The 27,755-nt window shown below is 52.2% G+C and overlaps 10 protein-coding genes across 10 annotated transcripts; 5 read left to right on the top strand and 5 right to left on the bottom strand.

Moving 5' to 3' along the window:
- Positions 1 to 278: 278 nt before the first annotated feature.
- Positions 279 to 2,017, top strand: BO94DRAFT_80798 (uncharacterized protein). Its single transcript, XM_025617682.1, has 5 exons — positions 279 to 650; positions 708 to 812; positions 880 to 1,253; positions 1,304 to 1,371; positions 1,424 to 2,017. Exons 1-5 carry the CDS (start codon positions 450 to 452, stop codon positions 1,834 to 1,836), a joined length of 1,161 nt encoding a protein of 386 aa, XP_025466980.1. The 5' UTR covers positions 279 to 449; the 3' UTR covers positions 1,837 to 2,017.
- Positions 2,018 to 2,958: 941 nt separating this feature from the next.
- On the top strand, positions 2,959 to 5,443 carry BO94DRAFT_624585 (Zn(II)2Cys6 transcription factor; the record flags this gene model as incomplete). Its single annotated transcript, XM_025617228.1, has 5 exons — positions 2,959 to 3,155; positions 3,227 to 4,040; positions 4,094 to 4,258; positions 4,307 to 4,782; positions 4,841 to 5,443. The coding sequence occupies 5 exons, from the start codon at positions 2,959 to 2,961 to the stop codon at positions 5,331 to 5,333; spliced, it is 2,145 nt and encodes a 714-aa protein (XP_025466979.1). The 3' UTR covers positions 5,334 to 5,443.
- Positions 5,444 to 6,582: 1,139 nt separating this feature from the next.
- On the bottom strand, positions 6,583 to 8,346 carry BO94DRAFT_466820 (uncharacterized protein; the record flags this gene model as incomplete). Its single annotated transcript, XM_025608182.1, has 4 exons — positions 6,583 to 7,239; positions 7,292 to 8,072; positions 8,118 to 8,221; positions 8,269 to 8,346. The coding sequence occupies 4 exons, from the start codon at positions 8,344 to 8,346 to the stop codon at positions 6,583 to 6,585; spliced, it is 1,620 nt and encodes a 539-aa protein (XP_025466978.1).
- Positions 8,347 to 13,669: 5,323 nt separating this feature from the next.
- Positions 13,670 to 14,889, bottom strand: BO94DRAFT_80596 (uncharacterized protein). The gene is made up of 2 exons (XM_025617681.1): positions 14,514 to 14,889; positions 13,670 to 14,373 (listed from the first exon to the last, which is right to left on the bottom strand). The coding sequence occupies exons 1-2, from the start codon at positions 14,652 to 14,654 to the stop codon at positions 13,750 to 13,752; spliced, it is 765 nt and encodes a 254-aa protein (XP_025466977.1). The 5' UTR covers positions 14,655 to 14,889; the 3' UTR covers positions 13,670 to 13,749.
- A 1,085-nt stretch (positions 14,890 to 15,974) lies between these two features.
- BO94DRAFT_535542 (uncharacterized protein) lies at positions 15,975 to 16,285 on the top strand. Its single transcript, XM_025611809.1, has one exon. The coding sequence runs from the start codon at positions 16,118 to 16,120 to the stop codon at positions 16,274 to 16,276; it is 159 nt and encodes a 52-aa protein (XP_025466976.1). The 5' UTR covers positions 15,975 to 16,117; the 3' UTR covers positions 16,277 to 16,285.
- Positions 16,286 to 17,460: 1,175 nt separating this feature from the next.
- Positions 17,461 to 19,076, top strand: BO94DRAFT_556870 (MmgE/PrpD family protein; the record flags this gene model as incomplete). Its single annotated transcript, XM_025613895.1, has 2 exons — positions 17,461 to 17,790; positions 17,841 to 19,076. The coding sequence occupies 2 exons, from the start codon at positions 17,461 to 17,463 to the stop codon at positions 19,074 to 19,076; spliced, it is 1,566 nt and encodes a 521-aa protein (XP_025466975.1).
- Positions 19,077 to 19,476: 400 nt separating this feature from the next.
- Positions 19,477 to 21,015, bottom strand: BO94DRAFT_624581 (M18 family aminopeptidase; the record flags this gene model as incomplete). The annotated part of the gene is made up of 1 exon (XM_025617227.1): positions 19,477 to 21,015. One exon carries the CDS (start codon positions 21,013 to 21,015, stop codon positions 19,477 to 19,479), a length of 1,539 nt encoding a protein of 512 aa, XP_025466974.1.
- A 476-nt stretch (positions 21,016 to 21,491) lies between these two features.
- On the bottom strand, positions 21,492 to 22,940 carry BO94DRAFT_466993 (glycoside hydrolase family 71 protein; the record flags this gene model as incomplete). The annotated part of the gene is made up of 3 exons (XM_025608188.1): positions 21,492 to 22,067; positions 22,120 to 22,761; positions 22,851 to 22,940. 3 exons carry the CDS (start codon positions 22,938 to 22,940, stop codon positions 21,492 to 21,494), a joined length of 1,308 nt encoding a protein of 435 aa, XP_025466973.1.
- Positions 22,851 to 23,701, bottom strand: BO94DRAFT_535541 (uncharacterized protein). Its single transcript, XM_025611808.1, has one exon. The coding sequence runs from the start codon at positions 23,679 to 23,681 to the stop codon at positions 23,325 to 23,327; it is 357 nt and encodes a 118-aa protein (XP_025466972.1). The 5' UTR covers positions 23,682 to 23,701; the 3' UTR covers positions 22,851 to 23,324.
- A 331-nt stretch (positions 23,702 to 24,032) lies between these two features.
- Positions 24,033 to 26,151, top strand: BO94DRAFT_80551 (zinc-dependent alcohol dehydrogenase). Its single transcript, XM_025617680.1, has 5 exons — positions 24,033 to 24,546; positions 24,608 to 24,703; positions 24,788 to 25,015; positions 25,083 to 25,660; positions 25,714 to 26,151. Exons 1-5 carry the CDS (start codon positions 24,384 to 24,386, stop codon positions 25,990 to 25,992), a joined length of 1,344 nt encoding a protein of 447 aa, XP_025466971.1. The 5' UTR covers positions 24,033 to 24,383; the 3' UTR covers positions 25,993 to 26,151.
- Positions 26,152 to 27,755: the final 1,604 nt, after the last annotated feature.

Raw genomic sequence — 27,755 nt, 5'->3', positions numbered from 1 at the left:
TGATTTGCCTCTCCCTTGCTTGCTTTTCCTGGCCTCCCTTTATGCACCCACTGGCCCCAGCTCCTGTCTGAGGGTCGGACCGCCGATCCGGAGAAGCAATTGGACATGACTGAGGATCTTCACGATTGGTCTATCTCTATACTCTAGTGAGACATAGCCGTTACTGGGGCTTCCAGACAGAAAACGTTTATATCCCATCCTTTCCTCCTTCCCCTGCCAATGTCCCTCTCACAGTGATATGCCGCACAGTACCACATTGCTTTTCGGGGGGTCACTTGGACCCCAGGACTTATATGAGTGACCTTGCTGGTCTCTGTACACAGAGGCCCGTGTACTCGTGAACCCTCGACCACGTTGGAACCTTGTTCACCTCTCCCTGCCTCTGGAGCACAGACAGATCGAGTCACACCCGAGACCGAGACCGCCGAACGAGCATTTTGAACACGACCATGACGGATCCTCACCTTCATCTTGTCCGATCTGAAGATGATGGGCATGGGCCATACCTCTCTCCCAGAGGAGGCCGAGCGTTGGCCGTCAGTGTTATTTTCACCACGCTAGCAACATGTTCTGTTGCCGCTCGTATCTACACGCGGACCAAGTTGATGCATCGCATGGAGCCGAATGATTGGATGATCTTGCTTTCCTTGGTAGGTGGAGGTACGCTGGCAGGCGAGTCGCGTGTTGCTGACTTCGGATCTCACAAGGCCTTGTCGTTTGTATTTATGGGGCTATTCATCGTGGAAGCCATGAATGGAATGGGGATGCATGAGTCACACATTCCACCGTCAGTTCTTTTGAATCAGATGAAGGCGAGTTAACCCGTTACACCAGTGTATGCGATATATGGAACTAACCCATGGGCGTGTGCTACATTAGGCGTTCTGGCTTACCATTCCCTTCTACAATGCCGCCTTGCTGATTGCAAAAGCGTCGATTCTGATGCAGTATTTCCGTGTGTTCCCAACCCGGCGCATGCGTCGCATCTCCTGGGTCATGATCGCCATTCTTGCTACCTACGGATCCTGGGCAGTTCTCAGTGCCTTCCTCAACTGTATCCCCGTGGCTAAATTCTGGAACCCGAGTCTGTCGGGATACTGTCTGAGTATGGAAGGGCTGTGGTTCTCGAACGCGTCCATGCACATCGCGACCGATATCGTGATTCTACTCATTCCTATCCCGGCCTTGTCGGGGCTTGAATTGCCACGCAAACAGAAATTGGCCTTGATGTCGATTTTCGCTCTTGGGGGATTGTAAGTGGCACGCCATTCCATGCGCTATTCTTACTAACGCCTAACTATAGTGTCTGCGTAACCAGTGTCTGCCGTCTTGTTGCCCTGAAGAAGATTGCCGACTCGACAGACCCTACCTGTATGTTGCCCTGTTTGGGTCTTCATCTCGTGCTAGCTAACCTCATCATTAGACGACAACGTCGGTGCTGCGGCCTGGTCTGCAATTGAATGCAACACGGGGATCATTTGTGCCTGTCTCCCCACCCTGCGGCCTCTCATTTCGCGACTGCTCCCACATCTGCTGTCGACTCTCAGTGGAGGAGGCCGTGTTTATGGCTACGGACCTGCCCCATCTTCACAAGGGCAGCCTCCCACCTTTTGGAATGGCACGGGCACGGTGACGACTACGATCACCACGCATACGCATATGGACGATCTCGAGTTCGCGCATTGCTCTGGCGACGCGGACAGGTATCTGACCCTGGTCCCGGGACATGAGCTTGGTGGTAAGGGGAAGATTATGGTGCGCGAAACCCACAACAGCTCGGCGGGATTCCGTGATTCTCTGATGCGGACGGAGGGATCGCCCTCGTCATCATCGTGATATCACCGGATGAGTCTTCTCCGGTATTCTGGGATTTAGTCCCTTGTCCGTTCATTCGTTCAGCGTTCGTTTCCTTTCTGTCTATACCTATCCATCTCTCGATGTATCTACCAGTTCTTGCTTTGTCTAGACAATCTATATATAGTCTCCTTGCAGCCCGTGCCCTTCTTCAAAAAAGCCGAGCGCAGAGGCGGTTAGTAGCTAGCCCTAACCGGCAAGCAATCTACATTGATCCTTCAACCGACTCACAGATTACGTTTTAGCACCGGCTGTTGAGCGACCCACCCGAGGGAGAGCCATTGCATAATGCATGCACTTCGGGCCTCGGTATTGCTAGTGACTAGTCTCGTCATCCTGGACCACCCGACTAAGGTCCAAAGCTCCGAGATGCTTATCGGACGATCCAGGCGTGGTGGGGCTTTGGAACAGACGCGCAATTCATCCATGGCGGCCACCGACGGAGTCCATTTGTCCCATGATTGCTCTCCTTTGGTCCACACCACCGCATCCTAACCACGGAGCAAGAGAACACGAAAATCGAACGTGGGATACTCCGTTTCAGACCGAAGGGATATGTGTCAGCATGCCGAGCCTTTTGGACCGAATCTCGGGCATTGTCGTGTCATATCTGAGGTGAGATTCTGGGGGCCGTCGGCCCGGCGCATGGGCCATCCACGCCCCCCTTCACTGTGCCCTATCGCCGGTTGGGCTTGGTCGCTTTGCTAAAAACAAGACAGGGGTCAGACAGGCTATCTGCTATCGTATCGACCTGGGAATTCATGAATCCTGAATGGGCGAGTCGTGTCGTCCTTCTTGTTTTCATGCATTGGTCGCTGCCGTAGTTTGCCTGCTCCTTAGGGCTAGGCCAATGAGCACTCCTCAGGATGATCCCATGTCCACTTCTTCCTGCGTAATCAGTGGGATGCAATCAATGCCGATGAGAGTTATCGGAATACGAGCGTCATGCATCAGCTTGAACATGAACTACTACATATAATTGATCCGGTCTGTCGGACGGGCTGATCAGATTCCATGTGCCTGCCTGCCTGCCTGCCTCTCTTCTCGAGTTTTTCATCGCTAGTTCATAGCCACTTGCCTGCGTCGAAAGCGTCCCTCGCCTCAATGAGTGACACAGAGAGTGTAGACGCGAGACACGCCGGGGATGCTGAGCCCTCGGGCCCTGAACCTGCTTGCGACGAGTGTCGAATCCGCAAGGTTCGATGCGACAGGGACTCGCCTCTGTGCTCCAGCTGTCGCAAGTCGAACTTGATCTGTCAGTATACCCAGAAGGGCAAACGGATCAATCATACCAAGAAGCTGTCGGTTTTCATCTTCCCATAGCCTTCCCTCCTTCGAGTTCTGGAATATCCAGCTGACATTCTTGCTATAGAGTCAACGACGTCCAACTACTCGGAACCCGTCTCGATCGAATCGAAGAAGCCCTGGTCCGGTGCATGTCCATCGTCTCAGCCTCGAATTCACCGCACAACAGCGGGTCAGCCACGCCGTATAGTCCGGACACCCAGCGAACAGAGGCGGGAGATTCATGCGGTAGCTCGGACAACTCTGACGGAAGCCTGATGGATGGACTATCAGATCAGACTGGGTTCCCGGGGGGGCATGCATTTGGGCCCTCGAGCTCGATGGCTTCGCTCTATACTGAGGCCCAAGCCGCCGGGGACCAGCTCGCCTCGTCGCTGTCACAGCAGGATAGTCTTGAGGGACCCGGTCAATGGCCCCCTGCCCAGGAGTCCATGCTTCGCACCCAAATTGCCCAAGCGAGCGCGCTCTTTCAGCGACTGGCCACCGACAGTCCCCCAATCTCGGAACCCGAGTACCATGACAACCTGCTGCCTTGTCTCCCTCCACGAGCCCTACTGGAGGTCTTCCTCGAGACGTATTTCCGCGAGCTCAGCCCTTTACTCCCTATATATGACCGAGAGAGTGTCCTGGCAGCCATGCAAACCCAGTATGGATCCACCGTGGATGGTCCTGATCCCGCTTGGATTGTATCGTTCAGCAGCATCCTCCTTCAGACGCTCGAAGCCAAATCCACGGCGACGAAGAAAACAGACATGATGGCCCGCAGCACGCTGGAAGTCGATCTCCTGTTCCAGCTGTTGCTCAATACTCGGCGCTGCTACAACCGCTTCGAGCGCCTGCTCCAGCCACGCGTGGCCAACGTGCAAGCCCTCCTCAGCATGGTATAGATAGCCATCCAGACATTGACCAACTCCGCTGACTGGAACCATTACAGGCATTAGTGGCGCTGAAATACTTTCGCTTCACCATGTTCGAAACCGTCTTCACCCAGGCTTGTGAGCTCGCCAAGTCCATGGGCCTGCACCAGAGCTCATCCACCGCCGATGCGAACCAATGCGACGAGTGTCAGAAGCTCTTCTGGTCTCTCTTCATCCTCGATGTAAGTCCTGTCTCGTCGTCATCGGTGCTCTCCCACTCACTAGACCAGAAACATACCTCCCTCATGTCCGGCAAACCCTGTCTCCTGCCCTCGTTTGACTGCGGCATTCCTCTGCCCTCCAGCACCACCGGCGTCCTCCTCGACGACCTCTTCGCCGCACGCATCTCTCTCGCCCACATCGAAGAAGATATCTTCTGCAACCTCTACTCAGCCAAAGCCCCACTACTCAGTCAGAACCGTCTCAGTCGCCGCGCCCACAAGCTCGTCCGCCGCCTCAACGACTGGACCATCCATCACAGCCGCATCCTCTACCCACCAGCAAGCACAACCACCACTGCCCAACAAGCCACCGAGCTCCGATACGCCCTCTGTATCTGTCGAGTGCTCGTGCACCGACGCATCCTCACCCCGGAGAGCCGTCAGACCCGACTCGAGCACGCCCGCACCGGACTCCGCCTCCTCCAAGAGCTCTGCGAGAGCTACCACCCAGGCGATAGCATCTCAGGCTTCACTGTATTCGAAAGGTCCTCCCCCATCTCACACCATTCCCTCAATCACATCACACCAACTAACAATCACCAGCATCCTCCTCAACTACCCCATCATCCTCTTCCTCGAAATCTACATCCACCTCCTCACCCCCGACATCTCCACCCCGACATCCACCACCACCGCCATAACCTCAGACACCAACGACCTAATATTCTTCGCCTCTCGCGCCGACTACCTCGCAGCCAATGGCTCTACAACCTCCTACGCCGCTACCATCCGCTCCATCACCCAATTGTGCAGCCACATCGCCACGTCTCTTCTCCACCCTACCTCATATTCAAGCCCACAACTCCACCCCCACCACTCTACACCCAACATCCAACACTATCCTCAACATCAGAACCAAGACCCAGACCCAACATGGGAAATTCCCTGGCTCTCAACCCCAACCTCAACTCCATTGGAGCCCAATCACCACCACCACCACCACCCAGGAACAGACCCCTACCCCTACGGAGAATGGGAAATGATCTCCGACTCCACCCCCATTGATTTCGACGATATAATGGATACATATCGGTGAGACTTACGATTTTAGATGATATTACTTCTATGGTTTGCATTCATTTCGGGGTATACATGTAAGGGCTGGAATGGACCCTTTGGAGTTGGAGTTAGTTAGTGATATAGCTGTATGGTATCTTCAACAGACCATAAATTAATTCTTCCTTTCTCTTTTTTTTTATAGTATTAGTATTAGTCTTAGTAAAAAAAGATTAATATATCAACAAGATGGTTTTTATCCTAAGATTGATTCACGCACTATATAAAACCCACATCAGAACCATCCTCCACTGACTGATCACTTACACCACCAACAAAATCCAAACAATAACAATAACACTCAACCCGGGAATAAGTACTATATCTTCAAGTAGATATAAAATATCCTTTTTCTTTGCCCTTCTTCTTCTCTTCATGCTTATTCATTCTCATTCTTATGATATACAAAGAAGTACCCACCCACTTCCCAACTATGGTTTACAAATCTACTTAACGGACAAACTAACCTAGATATATCCTTCCTCTTATTCTTCTTTTTTCTCCCTCGGTTATTTGCCTAGGATGAATGGATGGAGAGAAGTACTCTTCTTTGATCGATTTCATGTGACATGGTTAGTTTACAACTGTACCTGGTTTTATCGGGATAAATGAATAAAATCGTATGAGTGGATTCAATTAATCCCTGGCTGATTGATGTACATGAACCCATCCATGTCACATTGCCCCCCCCCCCCCCTGTGCTCTGTTCAAGGCACCCGAAACTGATCCGCAAAGTAATTCTCCATAAGAAGTGGATCGAAAAAGAAGTCCGGCAGATCTACGCCATCAAACGGATATGGCATGGGTCGCGCTAACATACTCTCATATCCCAGCGGCGACAGGCCAGATAACTGGCAGGAGGCTGCGTCACTTTCCACTCGCACGGTAGCTGTTGGTGGCGTTGCAGCGTAGTGAGACGATTCGGATGACTTGGGCGTCCACACAGCTTGCTTCACTAGGTCCACTAGATCGGTGCACCAAGTGACACCTTGGTGGAGCTTGGCGACGTAGTTGGTGGGAAATGTCGGATGTCGGAGAGACCCAAGTTGCTTGCGCACGTCATCGAGAAGGGTCACATACGAGGCAACTTCATCCGAGTTGGTCTTGGTGAGGTAGACCACGCATAGATCGTGGAAGGCGATGAGGGGGTAACATTGGAATATGCTAGGTTTGTTAGTCCAGATTACAGACTACAACAGACAAAGAACAGCAACAAGCATGAGTTCAGCTTACCGGCCCAACACGGCGCAACTGTTAGCTGTCACCGGTGCGTGGAATACTTCACTCATAATTCTCAGTGCCAGAAGTGAGTGGTGCCGGGTTTCCTGTTGACTCTCCGCCGATGGATCGCACCGATAAATCAAGATCTGTCCTACGTGGTACCGATATTTGAGCTCGAGTTGCATCATGCCCAGGTCAGGAGCACGGATCAGGAATGATGAACTGAGCAGCTCCTCTTGCTGTCGGGAAAAGTCTGCATAGAGACGGCCCAGTGCACGGATTTGATCGCGACGATGGTCTACCCCGAAGCGTGCGGCCCGCGAGGAGTAAAGGCACAGGTAGATCTCCTCCCAGATCGTCATCATTTGCACCGAGGCAAATTGGAGCTGGGAAGCGGCAGGCATCTCGCTACTGCAACGGGGGGGCTGGAGGCCGGAGTCGAAAAGATATAGATCGGAGGAGTGTCCGCTTAGGAATACCCGCTGTTTATCCAGGGAATAAAGCGCCCAGAATAGTCGCTCTCGCGTGCGCAGCTGCGCGCTATCTTCCACATGATCCAGTGTCTCGATCGAGCGACTGAGGCCCACCGAGCGTGCCACTTGGCAGGCAGTCTGGCAGGCCTTCTCAAACACCGCTGAGACAAAGAACTCGCGGGCCACCAAAGTCTGCGCTAGATCAGCGTGGTACTATCATGGTCGGGGGCCTTGAGAACCCTACTGAAAGGATCAACGCCTGAAGACTACTGAGGGATGGCTGCGAGAATCTTTGTAGATCCACTAACCCTCTGCGACAGTTAGCGAGTGGCAACGCGGTCAGCCTCTTGTTCTTCCGTGGGTCAACAACCGACTTGGCTCGGAGAGCAACTCGTGCCTCCAAATTCCAGACCAAGAGGACGATGCAGTTGAAACAGATGGCCCAAGTGGAACTCATGGCCGCATTTGGGGCCTGGTAACACGTCTGGATCGCTACATACAGCGAGTCGGCGTCAAAGACGGGAACCTGAGCGTTGATATTCTCCAGGTAACTCGGGACGGCCGATTCTAGCATGACCAGGGGCGGTAGCAGGATCGGACCCTGGTCTCTTGCAATTGGTGGCTCCATACATTTCCCACGAAAAGGGAAGTTTTCGTAATGTCGTACCAGTGAGGGCCGCAAGGACGGTTGGTCGGCCGCTATCGCCACGGCACCCCGCAGAGGAGCAATGTGGGGATAGCCTCCCAGAGCTGTCCAGAGCAGCTTCTGTGAAGATCGGAAGAGACAGAGAGCTGCAGGATATCCATATAGACGCTCTCCGATGTCCCCAAGTTCCAACACCTGTTTAGTCGCAATCTCCTCTGCGGTAGGGTCGTTGGCTGGCTCGGACCCGGCTGTGCCGGTCGCAGTCGTTAGAGCTGCCCCTGTCGACTGCGGGGACAATGAGTCCACTTTCTCGGAAAGTTGCGCGAGGGTGCGATCAACATGGTCGAGGCGCGCCAGGACAGCGGAGAAATCATGGAGCCTACCCCATCAGCTAGGACGAGCATTGGGCGCTGGGAAAGCCTACAGCTGCTTAGCGGGGTTAACCCGTTTGAAAGAAGCGGAGAAGTCGCATGGAACGTTGGATTTGCGGCAGGTCGAACACTCAGGCTGGATCCGATCACAACGGACCTGGGCGGGTTAGGCAATACGATTGGGGTCATAAAGGTCTTGCTCACCTTGCGTGAGCGGCATTGGTTGCAGGCAGGAAGCAAGTCCGCATCAGGGCTAGGGAGCGGACGCTTTTTGGGATTCATTGTTGAGTGAAGAGACACGACAAATTATGTGGGAGGATGATAGGCGTAGATGGGCGTTAGAAAAAGCGCGGGGATTGTACGGCGAGGATTGAAAGGTCGGGCCTCGGCTACCGAGCCCCGACTCGGTCTATAAGTATACACAGCTGTCAGTCCAGCCACTTCACAGGAGGAGAGGATCCGTTGGATGGGAGAGTACCTGGTGGGACTGGAATGCTCCCAGGAAGTGAAATCCTTCATATGGGCGCTGGATGTTTGTTGACGCATTTCATCTGATTCTGTTTTCGATGGGCTCCAAGCAGTAGGCTTGGTACTCATTGATGGGGCCATCGAACTTGAATCATCGTGGTCGGAGATTTGGATGTCCAGGGTCAGAATCGATGAGATAAAAGATGATCAGAAGACTGACTGCGCAGAAAAGGGGTGGCTGGGTGAAACGAAGAGAGATCGACTGTAGAAGTGAAGGCGAAAGTTGAAGGAGAAAGGAAAGGTTCCAAGTGAAACCATGTAATGTACGGAGTTACCACGGAGAGGGCAGGTGTGTGGCAGAGTCCAGGGACCCAGCAGGGGTCAACACCACGTTTTGTGACGGTTTCACGTTTTGTATGTCTGTGTATAGCCTCTCTGGGCTCTACTACTACTACTACTACTACTACTATTTTGAACACATTGGTAGCAGACGCTGCTACGCGAGACAGATCTACCTTTTGATCCCAAACCAAGAATTTCCAGAACCTCTAGAAATTCAGAAAATTTGTTCAAGTCTAGTTTCCCTGGTGACCAGACAGGGCGAAGGCGGAGAGAAGGAGATGGAACGTCAACTAGCCCATTTCTCCGGTCAGCAATATCTCAAGTCCGAGAAAATTGAAGCAGCTTCTAAAAGGGGCCATAAGAAGGCGATGCAGATGCTGCTGGAGAAAGGAGCCCTTGTTAAAAACAGGGTCCATGGTAATACTCTCTAGTTCCTGCTTGCAATGATCAAATCCCTTACATGATTACTTTTCATCAGTATAGAAATCAGACTACTTAATCTAGTGTGCGGTGGGGAGATGCATGGCCGTGGAGGATCATGACAGGCAGGCATCTCGGAGATCCCGTGACCTACTAGACAACCAACTGCCAACATGAACCGTTGCTCTATGGACGCTACAGCAATGTAACCTTATATGGTAACAGGAGATCACTTGGATTCCCACGGAACACGGTTCCGAGTATAGTACCCTGTGAGGTTTCCTGATACCTGATATCATCCCTACTGCTCTATCACCAGATACCTATACCTTGTCAGAGAGAAACCAAGTCAAGTCCATTTATTGCGTGAATATAGCTTGATTCATAGAGAGCCTTCCTTCACCGTCAATCACCATGATTTGGGGTCTGGCTAATAGTAGCAGCTAACTATGAACTCAGATGTTAGTACACTGATAGTAGTTATTACGTAGTGATGATAAGTTATGTAGTACACGAAATAGCCAATCAGAAGTGTATCAGGAGATCTTTCTACCCGATTGGAGGATGCGCCAAGCCTAGGTACAAGTACCAGTAGGTACCAGATACGGATCAGCTCCGTACTGCCGTGTAGCTGCCTCGTTTAACTTTCGGCGTGTATGTATCCATCGATGTTCAACCAATCTTTTGACTGAGATCAGAAGCTTATTGAAGCCAGGGCAAGAGTCCTCCAGATCGGGCTACACTGTGTGATTTCCAGAAGCGGTTTAGTCTGCAGTTTGGGGTGTACATACTACAGAGTACTACTTCCTTCAGCCCTTGACAGGGACACTGGAAAGAAATCACCATAACCAAGGAGTATTACCCCTCCTGTTTCTCCTCAGCGGTCGCCGACCATTTTCGCTCTTCGTACAGGCCTCGATATTAAACAGCCCAACCCGATCCAGCCCAGCGCGGCCATCAGAGACTCCTAGTTGTAAACCTATGGGGAGAAAAAAAAAAAAAAAAAAAAGAAGAAGCATAGTAAAGAAAGAGAAGTCTCTTTGAGTTGGAGGTCTCTGGAATCGCTTGGATGGCTTTCAAACCTACGCCACTGATTATTTTGACTGGCTCTGAGCAAAAATTGGGGTGCGAACAGTGGACAGCGAAGTAGGCGGACGGGTGGCGTTTGTCGGTGTTGGGAATGGATTGTTGGGGATTTGACGTTATCGCCGATGAAAACAAGCAGGAGAGTGAAAAGTTAGTTACTGTCGAATCTGGAGAGTTTATGACCTGTGCACAGCTTGGGATGCAGCAGAGCTTCAGGGAGATGCGACGCCACCAATCCGCTCGATTTGAGGTGGCTGAAGAACACCGTTAACAATGACAGTGTATCCCAGTCTCCTGGAGCCACCTGTCCTATCATGTAAAAGAATGGATATCCCCGACAGACAGTATTCTCTTGGACGACGATTCTTCCCGTACTTTGTCGGCCAACGAGCTCCAGCTATCCCTGTAGGCTGTTCCCAACATGTATGTACATACTGGGGATGCCGCAAGAGAAGGTGGAATTCATGACGTGATGATGGCGATCGGTCTATCACTGGATTCACGCATGCATGTTGTAAGGCCCATGGAGGTATTGTAATCAGGGCAACTCTTGCTGGATGACAGTCATCCTTTATTCTCTGGATAGCAGGAACCGGCACCATTGACACAGGTTTTCAAGAGGACTGTTTACTAACTCCCCCGAGTAGACACAGCTGTTTGCACTTAGAGTGAATAGAGCCTAGAACAAGCGTGGGTTTTGGTGGATAGTTCTGAAGCCAGGTTCTAACGACATGTGCTACCATGACAAGAGATGAAGACGGATACTATGTGGTGAATGGTTAAGCATCAGAATCCAAAGATACGAGTGGGGGTGTGTTGGTCAACTTCCCTGTCCTGTTTGGTGAGGCTTTTGATCGCTTATTTTCGTGAGGGCAAAGAATCGTAGCTGGCATCCCCCCTCGTTAGCTAGCTTGGTTGTGTCATGTTAATAGGACGTCACTACGGCAAGCCGCAGGGCTATGGGATCATACAAGGACGAAGAAGGCCTATGAGCTTGACATTGACATGGACATGGACATGGACATTGACATGGTGACTGACGGGGATGTCACGCAGCAAAGATGTACGACTAAGAACTGGTTGGTACCCACGGTACTCAACATTAGTACGGAGTAAGTAAAACGGTACGTCGTCCAGATTTCATCCATCTTCTGTACAGTCAATGACTTCCGTCCACAATCCGTCCACGATCCGTCCACGATCTGTTCGTCCAATTATTCACTCTGACTGCTAGCTCTGAGCTGGTTGAGAGCCAGCAAGTCTACAAGGAAGACACCGCATGGTCAGAAAGTTTGAGTCTCTTACCGTTCAAGCCACCGACTGTCTCACCCCCTCCTTTCCTTCCATTAACATGGGAATTCGGGCTGATTGTCACATGGGATGATAGGAGAACTGACATGTCTAATGACACCGCAGAATGATAAAACCTTATCTTGCAAAATAACCCATCTAGAGCATCATGTCATATTCCCAACGCTCAGCCATATACAACCAAACGAAAGAAAGTCTATGCTGCACCACCTTCCCATAGAGCGAAGTTGCATACGTACTTGAGACGAGTCTAGAACTACAGGATGCCATCTATTAGCATATATTCTGCTCAAGGCAATTCAGCTTGCGAACAATGTTTGCTTTTTTATGCTGTTGAGAGCCTTGGAGACCACCCTGCAGGTTTTAGGATTTCAAGCAATGATACTAAGATTGTCCAATATGAAGTTACAGCCACATTCTGGCCAGACACTTTTCCCTGGTGCTCCTGGAGCATCAAGGCTCGATCCTCAGTTCCCAAATCCAAGCCATCGGGGTATAAATTGTGTCAAGAAGTAAGTGCCTTGCAATCTCACATCCATCGTCCATCGCGACTTTTTGGCTCCTTGACTTCATTCTACCAGGCTCCCCTCTACCATTATTCACATGTTTCTCCTATCGATTCTTCGATTTTTGGCAGTTACTCCCACCTTCATCGGCATGTTTTTCACATTTATTCTCAATTTTGTGATTCCTTTTCTAGTACCGTGGATTGTGCCAAACTTGCTGGCCTGGTCTGTGCCACTTTTTGTGAAATATCTGGCATTTGCCAGAATTAGGGCCATAACCTTTTTTCTATTTATCCGACTGCGTCGCATCTCTGCTCTACGGGATGTTGGGGTGGGGGTGATGGGGGGCCTTGCGGTCCTTCACTACGTGGGGATTCGGTATAGAGACACACCGGTTAGACTACCCTACTGGTTTTCTTCACCAGAAAAGGGAATTCTACTGACACTTCCACCCTTTCAGAATGCTGACCTTCTAATCATCACGGATATGTCCGCCTCGGATATCTCCAAGCTACTATTGATGGAGACCGACTCCTTCTCAAGCCCCACCCCTCCAAGCAGGTCAGCCACAGACACCTCGAACTGCCAAGTAGTATTCCACTGCCCTTTTGGAAAGATGCCCGTAAAATTTTGGAATTACAAAAGATCCCTACCGTGGATGCTCCCAGGAGCCCAGATTCAGAATCCTTACGTTCCAGCACAAGCCATTCCATTGGCGCAAACGACTTGGTTCCAGTTACCTTACCTACGATGGCAAGATCTTGTTCTCGTAAATCTATGGTGGGCTGCTATCGAGTCCAAATCCATCAAGCCGAAACAAGCCGCTATGGATGTGTGGGAACTACTCTTACATCACAAGGTGGATCCCCGATGGGAAGACTGGCAGGTTGGAGTTTTGAGGATAGCCGTCGACAGGGTTCACTGGAGGGATGTGAGTAAACAAGCTTGGTATGAAGGTTTACGCATCTCTATATTCCCATTCCATTGATTCATTCTTCCCCTCTGTTTGCTTTCAGTATTGTTCTTTGTTTCCCCGTGTCTTCCTCTGGCTATTCACTCCGTTATTCTTTGTCTCGGTTTCTCTTTCATACTGCTCTGTGCCTAAAAGTGTTTGCCCTTGGCTTTCAATGTTTTATTCTTTCTCTCGGTGTGTGTTTAGTACTCTCCTGTGTTGACAATCTTATTTTGATCTCTATGCTAGAATGTCCAAGCGAGTGATATTCGACCTTTTGAGAAAAAAGTAGGGACAAATCAGTTCCTCCCTCCTCTGGCATGGGACGATGCTGTTGGATAGGACCTCAGGATACAGGTAAAACATAGTATTGTAGTGTGTAAATCTGCTACATATCTTAATTTACTAGTTCAACTCCACATCTGTCTATCTTACTCCTGAGAAAGGGTTTTCCTTACTCGTCAGGAACATTGGAATCCCTTTCTGTGGTCATGGTAACTCTCTCCTTCCTGAGTCGTATGGTTATGACTGTCCCAGGATCAACAGATGCATCGGCGGAGTTCAGGCACTTCGCTTCAGCTTTTGGGAGAGTCTGACAAATTATTTCTCTATTTCTTCAGCCTTGCAACTGGGCGAACCCAGACTTTCCCACAACGGACGAATGTCCTCGTGAACCCTTTCTGAAGAGCGGAGATCGGCGCCTCCATCGGCGCCATAGGTTAAAGCCCCCAAAAAGTCCTCGGCCGTTTCCAGCAGTTTCTTTCTGCGACTATCAATATGGTAGTCACGGGCAGTAAGGAACATCAAGGCCTCGAAAAAGCCAGGGGGGGACGGGACTATGACTGGGGGCGGGACTGCTCCAATATCTGGATTTTTCCAATCACCCCACATGTCATTACGTGGCAGGCGGGGATCATCGGCCACCATAAAGTAAGGGTCATCTTTGGCCGGACTTTTTAGGAGAATCCTGGGTAGGGTCCAGAAGTTGGCGGACTGTTTGAAAAGCGCGAGATCATGAAAGCCAGGATCAAGATCATCGCCGGTGGGATCGGGGCCGCGTTCGATATACAGGTGCTCGCAGGCTTCGAAATTAGGATCCTTATACAGGTCTTTCGGGGAACTTGTGCGAGTATTCTTGGGCTTGTCGGTGTACTGGAAGCCCCTCTTCGTCAGTAAGACGATTGCTTTGTAAATCTGATCATCGGGGATGACCAAGCCGATGCCCTGTGATCATTAGCTTACCTTTGCTTTTGTCTAGTACTGCCCGCCCCTGAGCTCATGGAAGTTCAGGGGCACGGCATTGGGGAATAGGGAGGAGAAAGTATGGCATAGGGGAGAAGAGGAGATGAATGCTGGTGACTTACAGTTCCATCGGAATGATGATATAGAGCCCACATATAACCCTCAATGAGCATACAAGGCACTCCATTCTTCTGAAGTAATTCAGTCACGCTTTTGATCAGAGGACTGGCATAATATACGATCTCAAACTTGAATTCGACCATTGTTTGCGAAGCGAATTGCAGAGGGAGTCTTTTCTTTGGCCCAGGAACTTGAGACAATATGAAAATGCTTGCGCAATGTGAGTACGAGGATGGGGATTCGATCCGCTATTTTAGCCGAGCGACAGTCACCGGCTAAGGGTTCATAAAAAGGGCCACGGCGTCTTTCGTCTATTCCTGGGTATCTTTCTGAACCAGACTCACCCCAATCGCAAAGGACAAGGGCATCTATCCCGGTGCGGATAGACAATCGCCCTCTAGACGTCGGTTACCCAACTATGAATGGCTCCCTCCGAGAGAATACGTTTACCACACCAGGAAAGTGGGTGCGTGATTCCAAGCGGGGTGCAGACGATTGCTAGCTATTCCACTTAAAGCTCCAGAGAGAGACACCTGGGATTATCCTTATCCCTGCCCTAGTGGGATAGTCAATCATGACCGAGTGGTGATTCACCGTCAACGTTCTGCTATCCCATGACGGCTTTCGGCGTTGATGTCCTACCCTTGAGGCTAGTCGGGTTCTTTCGTCGCTTCAGCGGTTTCACCCACTATTTCACATCCATTAATCAGCCCAATAACTCAATAAGCAAGTTCCTGTTAGCGAAGATGGATCATCTGATTCACTCGCCGTTCACTTTCCTCGGGATACCGTCTTCATAGTTCATTGTGCCGCATGACAATAACACTACTTCCTTTCTCTCACAGAAATAGGAGGAGAGTGGGAGAGTGACAGGGGTCGTGGAACTAGAAACGAGGCTGGCTGTTTTGTTGTCATGTGATCTAATCACGTTGGTCTCCTTTCCTTTCGGTGACTTTCTCCGCCATTGTTCGGAAAGAATCCAGTTCCGGACAGAAACACGTAAGACAGGTGTTATTCTTTCTCTTGTTGGCGTCAAGGGGATCAGCCCCAGCCTCACTCCCTGTTCGACTTTTACCAAATTACTTAATCCATGTTTATGGTGGAAATTCAACTCTTTCCCACGCCCACGCTAGGTGCATAAATACGAAATGGCTTCATCGTGTATAGTTATCATCGTCATATACAGATTCCCTCCTTGGAATATGACCCCCAAGCATGCTGTGACGTATAACTCAAAGGATTAACAGGATTTCTGATCGACGTAAGAAATACATAGTACGTGAGCGTATGTATGGAGTCTAGGTCATCGTAGACCGTTATCCCGTAGGGTTTAGGGCGGAAATCCCACCCGCTAGATCTATAAAGGAAAGTTCCGGTTCGATAACACAACCCCGAGTAATTTTCCTTGTAAGGTACCCTGCCCTGTACTCCGGACTTACCGCAGAATTGCCTTTTTGGAACCACATAGTATAGGCCGCTACCTACCTGGTTTGCCCGAAATAGTTCATATCCTTCCAGACCAATCAGCAAGCAAACGCTCAACGGAAGTTGCATTCCACTAGGCCCGTAGGTAGCCTCCTGCAATTGCAAGGTATCTCGGAAATTAATGTATGTCAGAACTCAGAGTACACCACCGTACTTACAGAGAACGGAGTACAAAAGTGGATCCGGAGTATTGATATTAATTTCCCACTTTGGTCTAGTGGTCCTGGTGGAGTGTCCGATCGTTGGGGTTAAACTCTTTCGGGACGGCCCTACGGAGTAATGAATCTCACCATGGAGTAAGACAACGACCTGAAACGGCCTAAAACAAACATGACAGTAAGCAGGGTCACTTCTTCGGAGTATCACCACCAGAAGCAAGATGTCCAACAAAAATGGGAAGATGCTTATTGAGAGTGAATAGCAGTGCAATATTCTTCACCCAGTATGATAGCTCCGGGTCTACTAAATAGCAGTTGCGTTACACCCTGGTTTCGCGCTAACGACGATTTCGGTGGCTCTCCAGGACGTCCGGATGTGCAGCGGTTGACCGAGCCATGAACTGGATGATGAAATCCTGGAAACCCGGCTGGAGTCAGATGACTAGAAGCGTGACCAGATCACCTGATAGGAAGTTCCGCAACTTCCCTCCCTCTGGACGGTATCCAACCATCTCAGCCAGGTCGGTTTCCATCCATCCATCCATCCGAGCCGGTATACCTTCTCATATCTGAGCGATCATGCCGTCGACAGTGGTATGACTGTCAATCGATTGGCAAGAAGACGAATGCTGTTATAGTCCTATACATCATCCATCGCGCAAAGGATTCCAGCCGAGGCAGATCGGGCCACTTTTCTCGGTTAACAAACGTCATAGGACCCCGGCCTTCCGATCGGCACTGGGTCAAAGCGTTCCAGAACGTCGGTTGTCAGATTTTGGGGCCCGAACTGGTGGGAGTCCTCCAGGGGTCGAGACCAGTTGGTTGCTTGACGGGGCTGGCGCTGATCATGGCGAGAAGGCGACTTTGGGAGAAGAATCCCATGGTGAGCATGATCAGGAGCAGCCAGACATGGTAGGAGCGCTATTAATAATACCATCCAGGTCCTATCCGCGTGCCTCCCAACCGTCTGATGAACAAAGTCGGGCCTCGGAACCCGTCGGAGAAAGGGCCAGCGCCGAACGAGGGCTGCTGGGTGGGTGGAGGAACATTAGACTATGTGGCTATTCCACTAACCTCCGTCTAGCCTTGCCGGGCCACCAATTAGCGGTATCTGATAGAGGGGGCGCAGACAGCTGTCGTCGCATTCACCCAGATGCAGGGGTACCGAATCAGTCCGCCAGACGCCAGTAATGACGTGTGATAAGGGAGGGGTAAGGCCCAGTGTCTCTACTATATAGACCGGTGTAGCCAGTCCTTCTCCCCTGCTTTTTTCCCAGATTTTTTTTTCCCTGTCAAAAAGCTCACAATGGTCGTTGTTGCAGTACAGTCCCAGACAGCAGCATCTGCTGCCCCATCTACCATCTCAAACGGTATTGATAAGGAAACTCATACGAAGACCCAGGAGACCACCCCTTACAATGCCGACGGCGGCGTCACCAGTCAGCTCTGTGGCTGGATTGCTGGCCTGCAGCTTGATGATATCCCCGAGGCCGTGCGCACTCGCGCCAAGTATCTGGTCCTAGATGGACTTGCCTGTGCCCTGGTTGGCGCCCGTGTCCCCTGGTCGCAGAAAGCCTTCGATGCCATGCGCGCTTTTGAAGCACCAGGGAAGCATGTAGTCATCGGGTACGAAGAGGTATGTTGCCCCCTTTCTCCCATCCCGAGCACTTACTAACGCCTTGACAGCGCCTGGGTGCCGTCGCTGCGGCTACCCTGAACGGGTCGTGGATCCAGGCCTGTGAAGTCGATGACTACCACAGCGTTGCACCCTTGCACTCGCAAGCGGTGGTCATCCCCCCGCTTTTCGCCGCTGCCGTGAGTTCCAAAGACCACCCCACAACACCACGAGTCATCGACGGGCAATCATTCCTGCTCGCCTCGGTGGTCGGGTTTGAGATCGGGCCTCGGGTCGGCATGGCGCTGCATGGCACGGAGATGCTAGCGAAAGGATGGCACTGCGGGTCAGTGTTCGGCGGTCCCGCCGCGGCAGGCAGCTCCGCGAAGCTACTTGGCCTCTCTGCGGCACAGATCGAGGACGCCATCGGCGTAGCCGCCACACAGGCCTGCGGGTTAATGGCGGCGCAGTACGACGGCATGGTCAAGCGAATGCACCACGGGTTTGCGGCGCGCAACGGGCTCATCGGAACAATGCTCGCCTGGGGCGGCTACGAAGGAATCAAGAAAGTCTTCGAGCGGCCCTACGGCGGCTTCCTGGCCATGTTCGGCCTGGGTTCAAAACACACCCCCAACTCCAAGCCCGAGGAAATCTCCAAAGACCTAGGCCAGTTCTGGCACATCTCCGAATGGATCCGTCTGAAACTGCATGCCTGCTGCGGCGGCATCCACGGCACCATCGAGTGCCTTGCCGAGATGCAAGAACAGTATCCAGACCGACTCCGAGGCGCGGCCCAACTAGCCACCATCAAGGACATTCACATCCAGCTCAGTGACGCCGTCTATCACCACTGCGGCTGGGCGCCCGAAGCCCGCCCATTGACCCCAACGGGGGCCCAGATGAACACGGCGTTCGTGGCCGCATCCCAACTAGTAGACGGACAGGTCCTGCTCGAACAATTCTCCTCGGGCAAGCTCGACCGGGACGAGATCTGGGATCTCATCCACAAGACTCACTGCACGCACACCACTGAGCTGGATAAGCCCAATATCGGCTGTGGGTCGGTCATCACCATCACGTTCGAGGACGGCACGCAGCTGAATCATACGCTGCTGAAGCCGAAGGGCGTGGACGAGCCGATCACCAACGAGGAGATCCTGGAGAAATTCCGTCGCTTGACGGGCAGTCTGATCGGGCCGGAGCGCCAGGCCCAGATCGAACAGGCGGTGTTGAATATGGAGGCGTTGGAGGACGTAGATGAGTTGATTGAGTTACTGAGCGTGCCGGTGGTGAATCCGTTGCAGTAGATTTCATTTCTTCCTTTCTTTTCATTTTTCTCCTGACGCCATTGCTTTTTCTTCTTGGCGTTCTTGGTTGTGATGTGAGCATCTCTCCTTGTTTAGCTATTTCGCTGCGCAAGTACACAGTACTGCTATCTATCTTGTCATTGTGTTAGTCAATCTAGTCGACGTAGTCTCTATCCTACATTGCATCTGAATGGAGTTATCAATTCCATGTATATACACATACTATGAAATGTCGTGTTAAGAAAGCATTAGAACATTAGTAGTAACTGTCATATATTCCAAGACTCTGCGATAATCATAATGAAGTGCATATATCTGCTTCCTTAATTCTTCCTCTAATTCTTCCTCACTACTTCTGATGTAGAATCTATCCCTCATTCCCTGAGACCAATCCCACCCCTCAAAAATCAACAAACTCCCGATCAATCTCTTCAAAGTAATCAAAGAAACCCTTGAACAGCTTAACTCCCAACCCGGGGTCCTGACTTCCGGTCGTCGCCCGAATACTATGCATGCTGAGCTGCGGAATACCCACATCGATGGCGCGCATTCCGATCCTCGAGCTCGTCATGGGACCGATGGTGCCACCACTCCGGGAATCGTTCCGGATTTGGAAGACCTGTAATGTGGAGCCACATTTCTCGGCGACGCGCTTGATGAATGCGTGGCTGACGCTGTCGGTGGTCATGTGACCGTTTGAGTCGGCGGAGACGGCGACGCCGATGTTCAGGCGCGGGGCGTGGTTCTCGAGGTACACGTTGAGGAAGTTTGGGTTGACGGCGTGGATGACGTCGGAGGAGACGAAGAAGCTGTTTGCGACGGTTTGGGCGAGGAGGTTGGGGCCGTAGGTGTTGGATGAGGTGGCGAAGTTCTCCGTGATGCGTTCCATGATACTGGACATGAAGTTGGAGCGGGCGCCTTGGCGGAGAAGACTGCCGATTTCTTCATCGTCGAACATGCCTACCATTTTGATGGAGGAGGGGGAGGTGTTGGAGGGGGAGGCGAGGAGGGCTTCTTGAGCGGCGAAGCAGCATAGTTTGTCGTCGATGCGGCCGGCGAAGATCAGGTCTTTCTCTAGACCGCCGAGTTGGGCGGGCTGGCTGTCGTAGAGCTCGAGTTCCCAGTTCAGGATGGTACTGGGGTCGGTGATGTTGAGTTCTTTGGAGATGACTTTGACGAGTTTGGGGGGCTGTGTGGCGGCGAAGGTGCCGGGGGCGTAGGAGGGGGTCGGGGTTGGGGTTTGGTGGGTGAAGAGGTCGGAGTTGTCGATGCCCACGATGGGGACCATTTGGGTTTCCTTGTTGAAGGGGCCCTGGGAGGGCGCGCCGAAGTGCGGGGCCAGAGTGGGAATGCGGGCAATGGGCCAGTCCAGCTTCACAAGCTTGGATTCAACCTTGCCAGTGGACGGATCGCGGACTAGGACGCGACCTCCGATGGAGAGGTCGCGATCCCACCAGGTCTCGTTTAGGGCTCCGGCGTAGGGCGCGACGCCGAGCTGGACGAAGCCGGCTTTGGTGGGGAGCTTGGAGACGGGCTTGAGTTTGGCAGTCAGGGCGTCAATGTGGCCGGCGACAATGGCCATGCCGTTGCCAGCCTGGTAGTCGGAGCCAACGGAGAAGGCGATGAAGGCGCTGGAGTTGCGGGTGGTGTAGTATTTGCCGCCGCGCTCGAGCTTCCAGACGTCACGCTCCGGGAGGCGCTTGTACCCTTTGCTTTCCAGCTGCTTGGTGAAGCTGTCGACGGCGTGGAAGATGGTCGGGTTCGCGGTCATGAACTCGCAGTAGGGCTTGGAGTAGTCATCGGGGTTGATGGAGGTTGGGGCTGCAGCAGGTGTGGGAGCAGCAGAGCGATCCTGGACCAGGTCGGGCAGATGGCCGGAGGAGCTGGGACGGTAGGCCAGGGCGGCTTCGCGGAGGCCCATGGTGCTTTTCTTGGCCATGGGGAGCTGTAGGGACGAGAATTGAGGCAGAAGATGGCGCTTGGGAGCAAGTGGGCGCGGAATTGGAGGGGAGAGGGGAGGGGCGGTGGGAGGAGTGAAAGGGAGGAGTGAAAGGGAGGTGAAGGAGAGAGAGAAGGAGAGAGAAGGAGTCACAATGGCGATGAGATGAGCGGCAGATCGCAGGCAGTCAGCTGATAAGCGCCCTCCGCCGTGCTCGGACTCCGTCGGCCTGGCATTCCGGTGGACTTCCCTCCATGACGCGGTGAAGAACCCAAATGGTGTCTTAGAAGTTAGAACATAATACTACCCGTCTATCTATCTATCTATCTATCTAGTATCTATCTACAACCCAGAAGATCCGGAGCTCCAGGCGCTGAGCTCAGTGAGCTGATAAGCCAGGCCCACTTGGCCCGAGCCGAGGATCAAACTGCTGGAGATGCCACTAGGTACACTAGCTAGTAGCTACACTAGCTACACTAGTCGCTCGAACCCACATACGCATTCCAGTTCACATTGCCATCTTTGCACTCCTCCGTGATCGCCGGCCCAACCGCCGCCGCCACCTCGCGATGGTTGCGCATCATCACGATCCTCACCGGCCCCGTCTGTCCATTGAACGGCACCGAGAAGTGGTTGATCCCCGGCCCTGACGCCTGAAGAACGGTCGGCGGCGAATATCCAATCTGGACAAAGATCTCACTGGCATCTTCTACCGTGGCGCTGACAAATACGCGGTCCTGCGCGATCTGACCCGGCATCATCTCCTCTTGGCCCATGGCTGGGTTGTTTCCCGTCGTGCCATTGGCGCTCCCAGCGTGGCTCGGATTCTCTCGGTACCAGTACACAATCTTATCCGCAACGGGCAGATCGCCGTTCGACTGGCTCGGGTCGGTCGTGTTTGTTCCTCGGTAGGCTGCGATGTAATGCGGTAGAAGTGCTCGCCACGCATCGTGCGGATGATCCAACACGTAGCTGGAAGAGCCATCCGGCATACCGGCGTCGTAGATGGGCCCAATGTAATGGGCCTCCCCATAGTCGTTCCAGCTAATGATCTGGGGAAGCTCCTGTCAGTAGAACCCAGTATCAGACTCCAGGACGCCATACCTGTACAAAAGCGGGCTGCAGGTTCATAACCTGTTCCCATCGCGTGTGCCACAGGTCATCCCCGCGCCACAGCCAATTCTTGTTCCACTGGGGGAGATTGACGTAGAACCACGGGGACACCGGCATCATGTACGGCTTTCCGGACAGGGCGTGCATCCATTCTCGGTCGCTCGTCACATTCTTGCCCTGTGCGCCAACCGGCCATGCATCCCAGCTGAACGCACCGTCAATCGTGTCCAGATAAGCTTGGGTTCCCGCAGGCCCCAGGTCGGACCATGACGGCATAAAGAAGCAGTCGGCGAACTGTTTGATATAAGGCCAGTCATCTGCGCTGCCCGCGCCCACAAAGGTGGACACCAGAGGCTTTCCATGGTAATTGTATTGCGCGCTTCTGTTCCGGTACGCGTTGATCGTGGAGATCACCCGGTCCGCCGGCCACGGCCCCCCAGATCCATAGTCAAAGGACAGGAACAGGGTGAAATTGCCGACGGTCTCGGCTGCAGTGTAAGCCTTGTCAAGGACATCATCGGTGTAGCTGTCCTGCGGCGCAATGTTCAATGCAAACCCATCAATGTGGGCTTCCTGGGCGTCTCGAATATCCGACTCCCATTGCTCGGGGGTCATGGCAGCGGCATTTCCAACCTCGGCATCGTCAGCAGTGTCGTCAAGCCAGAGGACAGAGGACAGAGGACAGAGGACAGAGGACAGAGGACAGAGGACAGAGGACTCACAATAAAATGAGCGAATACGGCCTGGGGACCAGTTCTGGCGATCACCGGCGGTGCCACTAGCATGAATGGAATGAGATAGTTAATAAACATTTCCACCTCTAGATCCAAGCACTAAAATCTGATGGACAGTCGGGGTGGGTGGTCCACTGTATATGGACAAATGAAAGCAGTGGAGCGCCTATCCCAGGGAGATAGATATAAGCGCGCAGGTTCATGCCCAGACGGGGGTTGTATACAAGCTGCAGGCCCGGGGTAGCTAGGTGGATGGTATCGACTGCTATTTGAACCAACAAGCAAACAAGCAAACAAGCAAGCCACATCTCAGACAGGCTTTACCCTTTGTTTTGGGGTAGTGGAGGGGTCAGGGCACAGGGAGAAGGAAATCGGAGGTTTCAGGAACAACATGGGGCCCAAGAAAACAGACACATGGCCAAGGCAAATCTAAGGAGAAATTCTTCCCCTGAAAGAATCGATCTAGCTTTCAGGAATGGGGAATGAAGGTCTGAAATCGCAGTACAAACCTGGAGCTGGCGGAGGTGGACGATCGTACTGCTGATTGGGCGGCAGACCCGTCTGCTGGGGAGAGGGTTCGAATATCTCTCGAGCATGACGAGCCACGCGGTCCAACAGACGATCGAGATGTCTCATGCTGGAATTTGACGATACAGAGAGCAGGGCGCCGCAAAGAATCCGGTCAAAACAAGCGCGGAGCGAACGGGAATGAAGGATGTGGCAGGTTTTTGATTGATTCAAGAAAGGGAGGATGGTCTCGTGCGATCCAAAATACCTCCTTCCCAGAACTATGTCGACGTGTGATGGAACGCGGGGCATCAAGGGTTCATAAAAGGCAGCGTAGGCAGCGAGCGACCGCCTTGTCAATCTTGGCGAGAACTTTTCGCGCCGAAGGACTTCATGGCGGCAACCCGTTGGACAAGCGACTCGGGCAATGGGATCAGTCCATCGACTGCTGCATGTCAGAATGCATCTAAAGATAGGCGCTGACTTGCGATAAGCGATGGTTTAAGATCTGCAATGCCCACCAGAACCCATTGGCGGACAAACAACAACCGAGAGATCAATCACTCTCGCATCCTGTGCACCCCAGATCCTTGCATGCTCGACGACCTGATTTGTATATCAAGAAGATACTCATCAAGGTGTCTGTCCTATCGTTGTCAATTGTAGGGATTCACTGCGAGGTCATCGCAGTGATGGATGACGTCATTTGAGCGACGCACTCGACCAGCAAATCGTATCGTGTAGCGCCGATCAGACTTTCCACTCGAATTCGGGGACGGAGCCTATCAGAACCTGATCATGTATCAGCTACCGTGTTTCAGCGTTCGACCCATAGATGGGGTGGAGAGTGAGAGTATGACAGGGACCGACCTCACTGTGATGTCAGTCAGCGAGAGGCAACTAAATACCACGACGCGCCCGAGGATGTTACACCTTGGTCTTTTGATCCGTCTTATACACCATCATCTTAGTATCCCCATATAACGAATTTGAACCTCATCCGACATAACGGTCATGGCTGCAACCCAGGCTGCCAATCTGGTGGAGAAGGCTGTCGGACACAGTGGCAACGCCACCGTTACCACAGATATCAGCAATTATACCGGAGAGTATGGCCAGGAGACCGGGGAGAAGATCAAGGCAACCATCTGGCAAGGGAAAAACCAGGTCGAGGTTGGTCAGTAGTGAACCGGGTTCCTTTTCCCCCCAACCCAGCAGCTGGTCTAACCCTCCGATAGTGGAGATGCCTAAACCGAGAGTCGTAGATGAAGATGACGTACTGGTCAAAGTCACTGGCAGCACAATCTGCGGAAGCGACATTCATCTGTATCACGGTATGTATCTATCTTCCCTCCGTCGGATTGTCTTTCTCCCCTCAATCGCGGGATATCCTAACCTTTCGTTGTGATTCGCTGCAGGCGTCATTCCTCAACTTGAGAAAGGCGATGTGCTGGGCCATGAGTTCTGCGGAGTTGTCGAGAGTGTAGGTCCAGGGGCGAAGAACGTGAAGAAGGGAGATCGCGTCGTGGCGGCGTTTCCGATTGCGTGCGGCGACTGCAGGAATTGCAAGAGGCAGCTGACTTCCCAATGCGAGCGCACCAACGAGAACACCGTCACCAACGCCATGTACGGGAAGCGGACGTCAGGTAGGTTTCTCAGCCACCCCATTCTGCTTGCATTTCATTCCGGCACTGACTCTATGACCTCCTATAGGCATCTTTGGGTATAGCCACTTCACTGGCGGCTTTGCTGGTGGCCAGGCCGAGTATGTCCGGGTGCCATATGGCGATGTCAACCTCCTGAAGCTTCCAGATGACGTCCCCGATGAGAAGGCGCTGTATCTCTCGGATGTCCTGGCCACGTCTTATCACTGCGTGGTCGACACGGGTGTGAATGAAGGCGATGTGGTTGCCGTCTGGGGCGCAGGACCCATTGGACAGATGGTCTCCAGCTTCAGCTTCTCTCAGGGCGCCAGTCGAGTAATCCTCATTGATGGCGGAGAAGGAGCCTGGCGCTTGGACTTCGTCAAGAGTAAGATCCCGAAGCTCGAGACTCTGGACTTCACCAAGCTGCCTAGAGGCGAATCCATCACCTCGGAGTTGAAGAAGATGGTCCCCGGCGGACCGGATGTCGCATTGGATTGCACATCGGGCGAATATGCCAAAGGATGGGCACATTATTTTGAGATGCTCCTTGGAATGGAAACAGACACGTCGGAGATGCTGAACGAAATGATTACATCGGTTCGACCCTTCGGACGCATCGGGGTCACTGGAGTTTATGCAGGCTATGTACGTGAATTCAGGACCTAATTGCTTTCGTTACGCTGAGCTAACGACTTCAGACGAATCACTTCAACATTGGTGCTTTGATGCAGACGGGTGTTCGGCTCATTGGTAATGGCCAGGCCCCTGTGCAGAAGTATTGGAAGTATCTCCTGGATCTCATTCGGAAAGAGGAGATCAACCCCTTGGATATTGTGACTCATCGTGTCCGGCTGGAAGATATGGACAAGCTATACGAATTGTTTTCTCACCGCGAGGGAGGCATCCAGAAGGTTTTCGTCCAGACCAAGCATTCAGCTCACCCGTCAGCAGGATCGCCAGCCCTTGTCGACCTTTAACTGTTGCGGTCTGCATGCAGCCAACTTTACTAGTGTCGGAGTGATGTCTAAATTATTGGCCTGTATACCTTCATGATCAATAGTACGAATCACGAAACATTCTGTCAGATGCAGTAAAATCTCAACAAAAGGGAAGGCAGGAATTAGTGGAACCCATAGAGGGGAAATTAAGGAATGAGAGAAGGCAAAGCAAAAGAAAGGAAACATGCGATGATCGGTGGATTCAGAATCTTCATCAACGGCCTGAAATGAAACCCGTCACAACTAACAGCAGGTTTTCTTACTGGACATGTACATTGGAGCACATATCACTAATTTTATCTGACATGTATCATATGCACATCAATTGAGGACGTCAACATCCGTATTAATAGTAGAGCTGGAGCATCGAGTCCCTGCATCAAAAGTCGGTCTGCCGTGTTCACCTGGGCAGAATCGGGCCGTATTCGCCCTGTGAATTCCGTTCTTCGGCATTTGAAACACTGCATAAAGGACTTCACGGTGAGCGCTATAACTAATCACGCAGTCAAGGAAGAGTTTTCACCCTGCCTCCCCTCGACCCTCCGTGCCATCCAACTAAGCTGAACCAGGCTAAAGGGGCGGTTTCCCTTGACTGATCCTCGACGTTTTTGGTTCGTGCATTACGACACACATGGTTCGGATTGCCTAAGGAGGAATAGCGTGATCTGATAAGATCAGACGACGGAGGGACAAGTGGTACCGAATGCATCATGGCCAAAAACCCAGACAGTCCTCTGCTGGGGATGGGTCTGGACGATCGGAACAAAGTTCAGGAAAAAGTCTGAAAGGTCGCTGGGGAGCCGGTCAACAATCTGGATTCCATTGGCTGCATTCCCATTCTTATTGCTAATCACTGGCCCGTCTAATGGGGAAGCTTCCATCCCTTGTCAGGGGTGAATCATCATCTACCGGACCAGTTCGGCTTCTGGACCGAAGGTCAGTGTTTCTATGTGTCAGCCCTGCTCAATATAATTAAGGGCAGATATTATTCGCATCCGCCTTTGCCATGTACAAGGTCCTCCTCGCTGGAGACGAGGGCTTTGCCAAGGAATCGCGCTCATCGCGGGTGGGAAACCGACCAACAGAGGGCGGACGGAAGGAAGGTCTGTACCCACATGCGGGCTTGGAACTTGGGAGGGTGAGAGAATTTCATGTCCCGTGCGCAAAGTCCGTCGAGTGATATGATTGACTCATGACTTGCCTCCTGTTGCAAGCTTTGCGTGAAGGCCTGTACGTGGAGGGTTTACCTTGTTCTGTGGATTCGAAACTTTGAAGACTGATTGCTTAGAATTAGATACTCAGAAGTATGTTCAGCCCTATTCATTATCGACTAATCGTAGACGATGTAATAATTTGCCCCGGAGACGAGAGCATCCAGGTGGTGGGTGGATAGGCTTACCCTAAACCCCAAACAAGTCCGAGCTGGGTGATTGATAACCAGCGGGCTGGCGTCAACGACGAATCAGACGGCGCGGTGAGGCGCGTCCCACCGTAACTCCGAAGTCGGTGAGCGCGCACGATAATCTAATCTGATCCGAGACCTTTTTCCCGGGCTTCTTCCCCCTCTTCTTCCCTCGGTCGCCCTCTTCTCTGTCGCCCGCCTTATCTGTGTCCCTTCATCCTTCCAGTCGTGTCCAATCCATGCCCGTTTTCCTCCTTCCCCCGTCGTGACATTGATAGATAGGCAATTGCTGCTGCTACTCGCCCAATTTGCTCCGGCGTGCAGCACCGCACCCTCTCGC

Source organism: Aspergillus sclerotioniger, assembly GCF_003184525.1.
Source record: "Aspergillus sclerotioniger CBS 115572 chromosome Unknown BO94scaffold_15, whole genome shotgun sequence".
NCBI lineage: Eukaryota > Fungi > Ascomycota > Eurotiomycetes > Eurotiales > Aspergillaceae > Aspergillus > Aspergillus sclerotioniger.
Note: the sequence above shows the minus strand (reverse complement) of the source record. Positions and strands in the feature narration are given on the sequence as shown.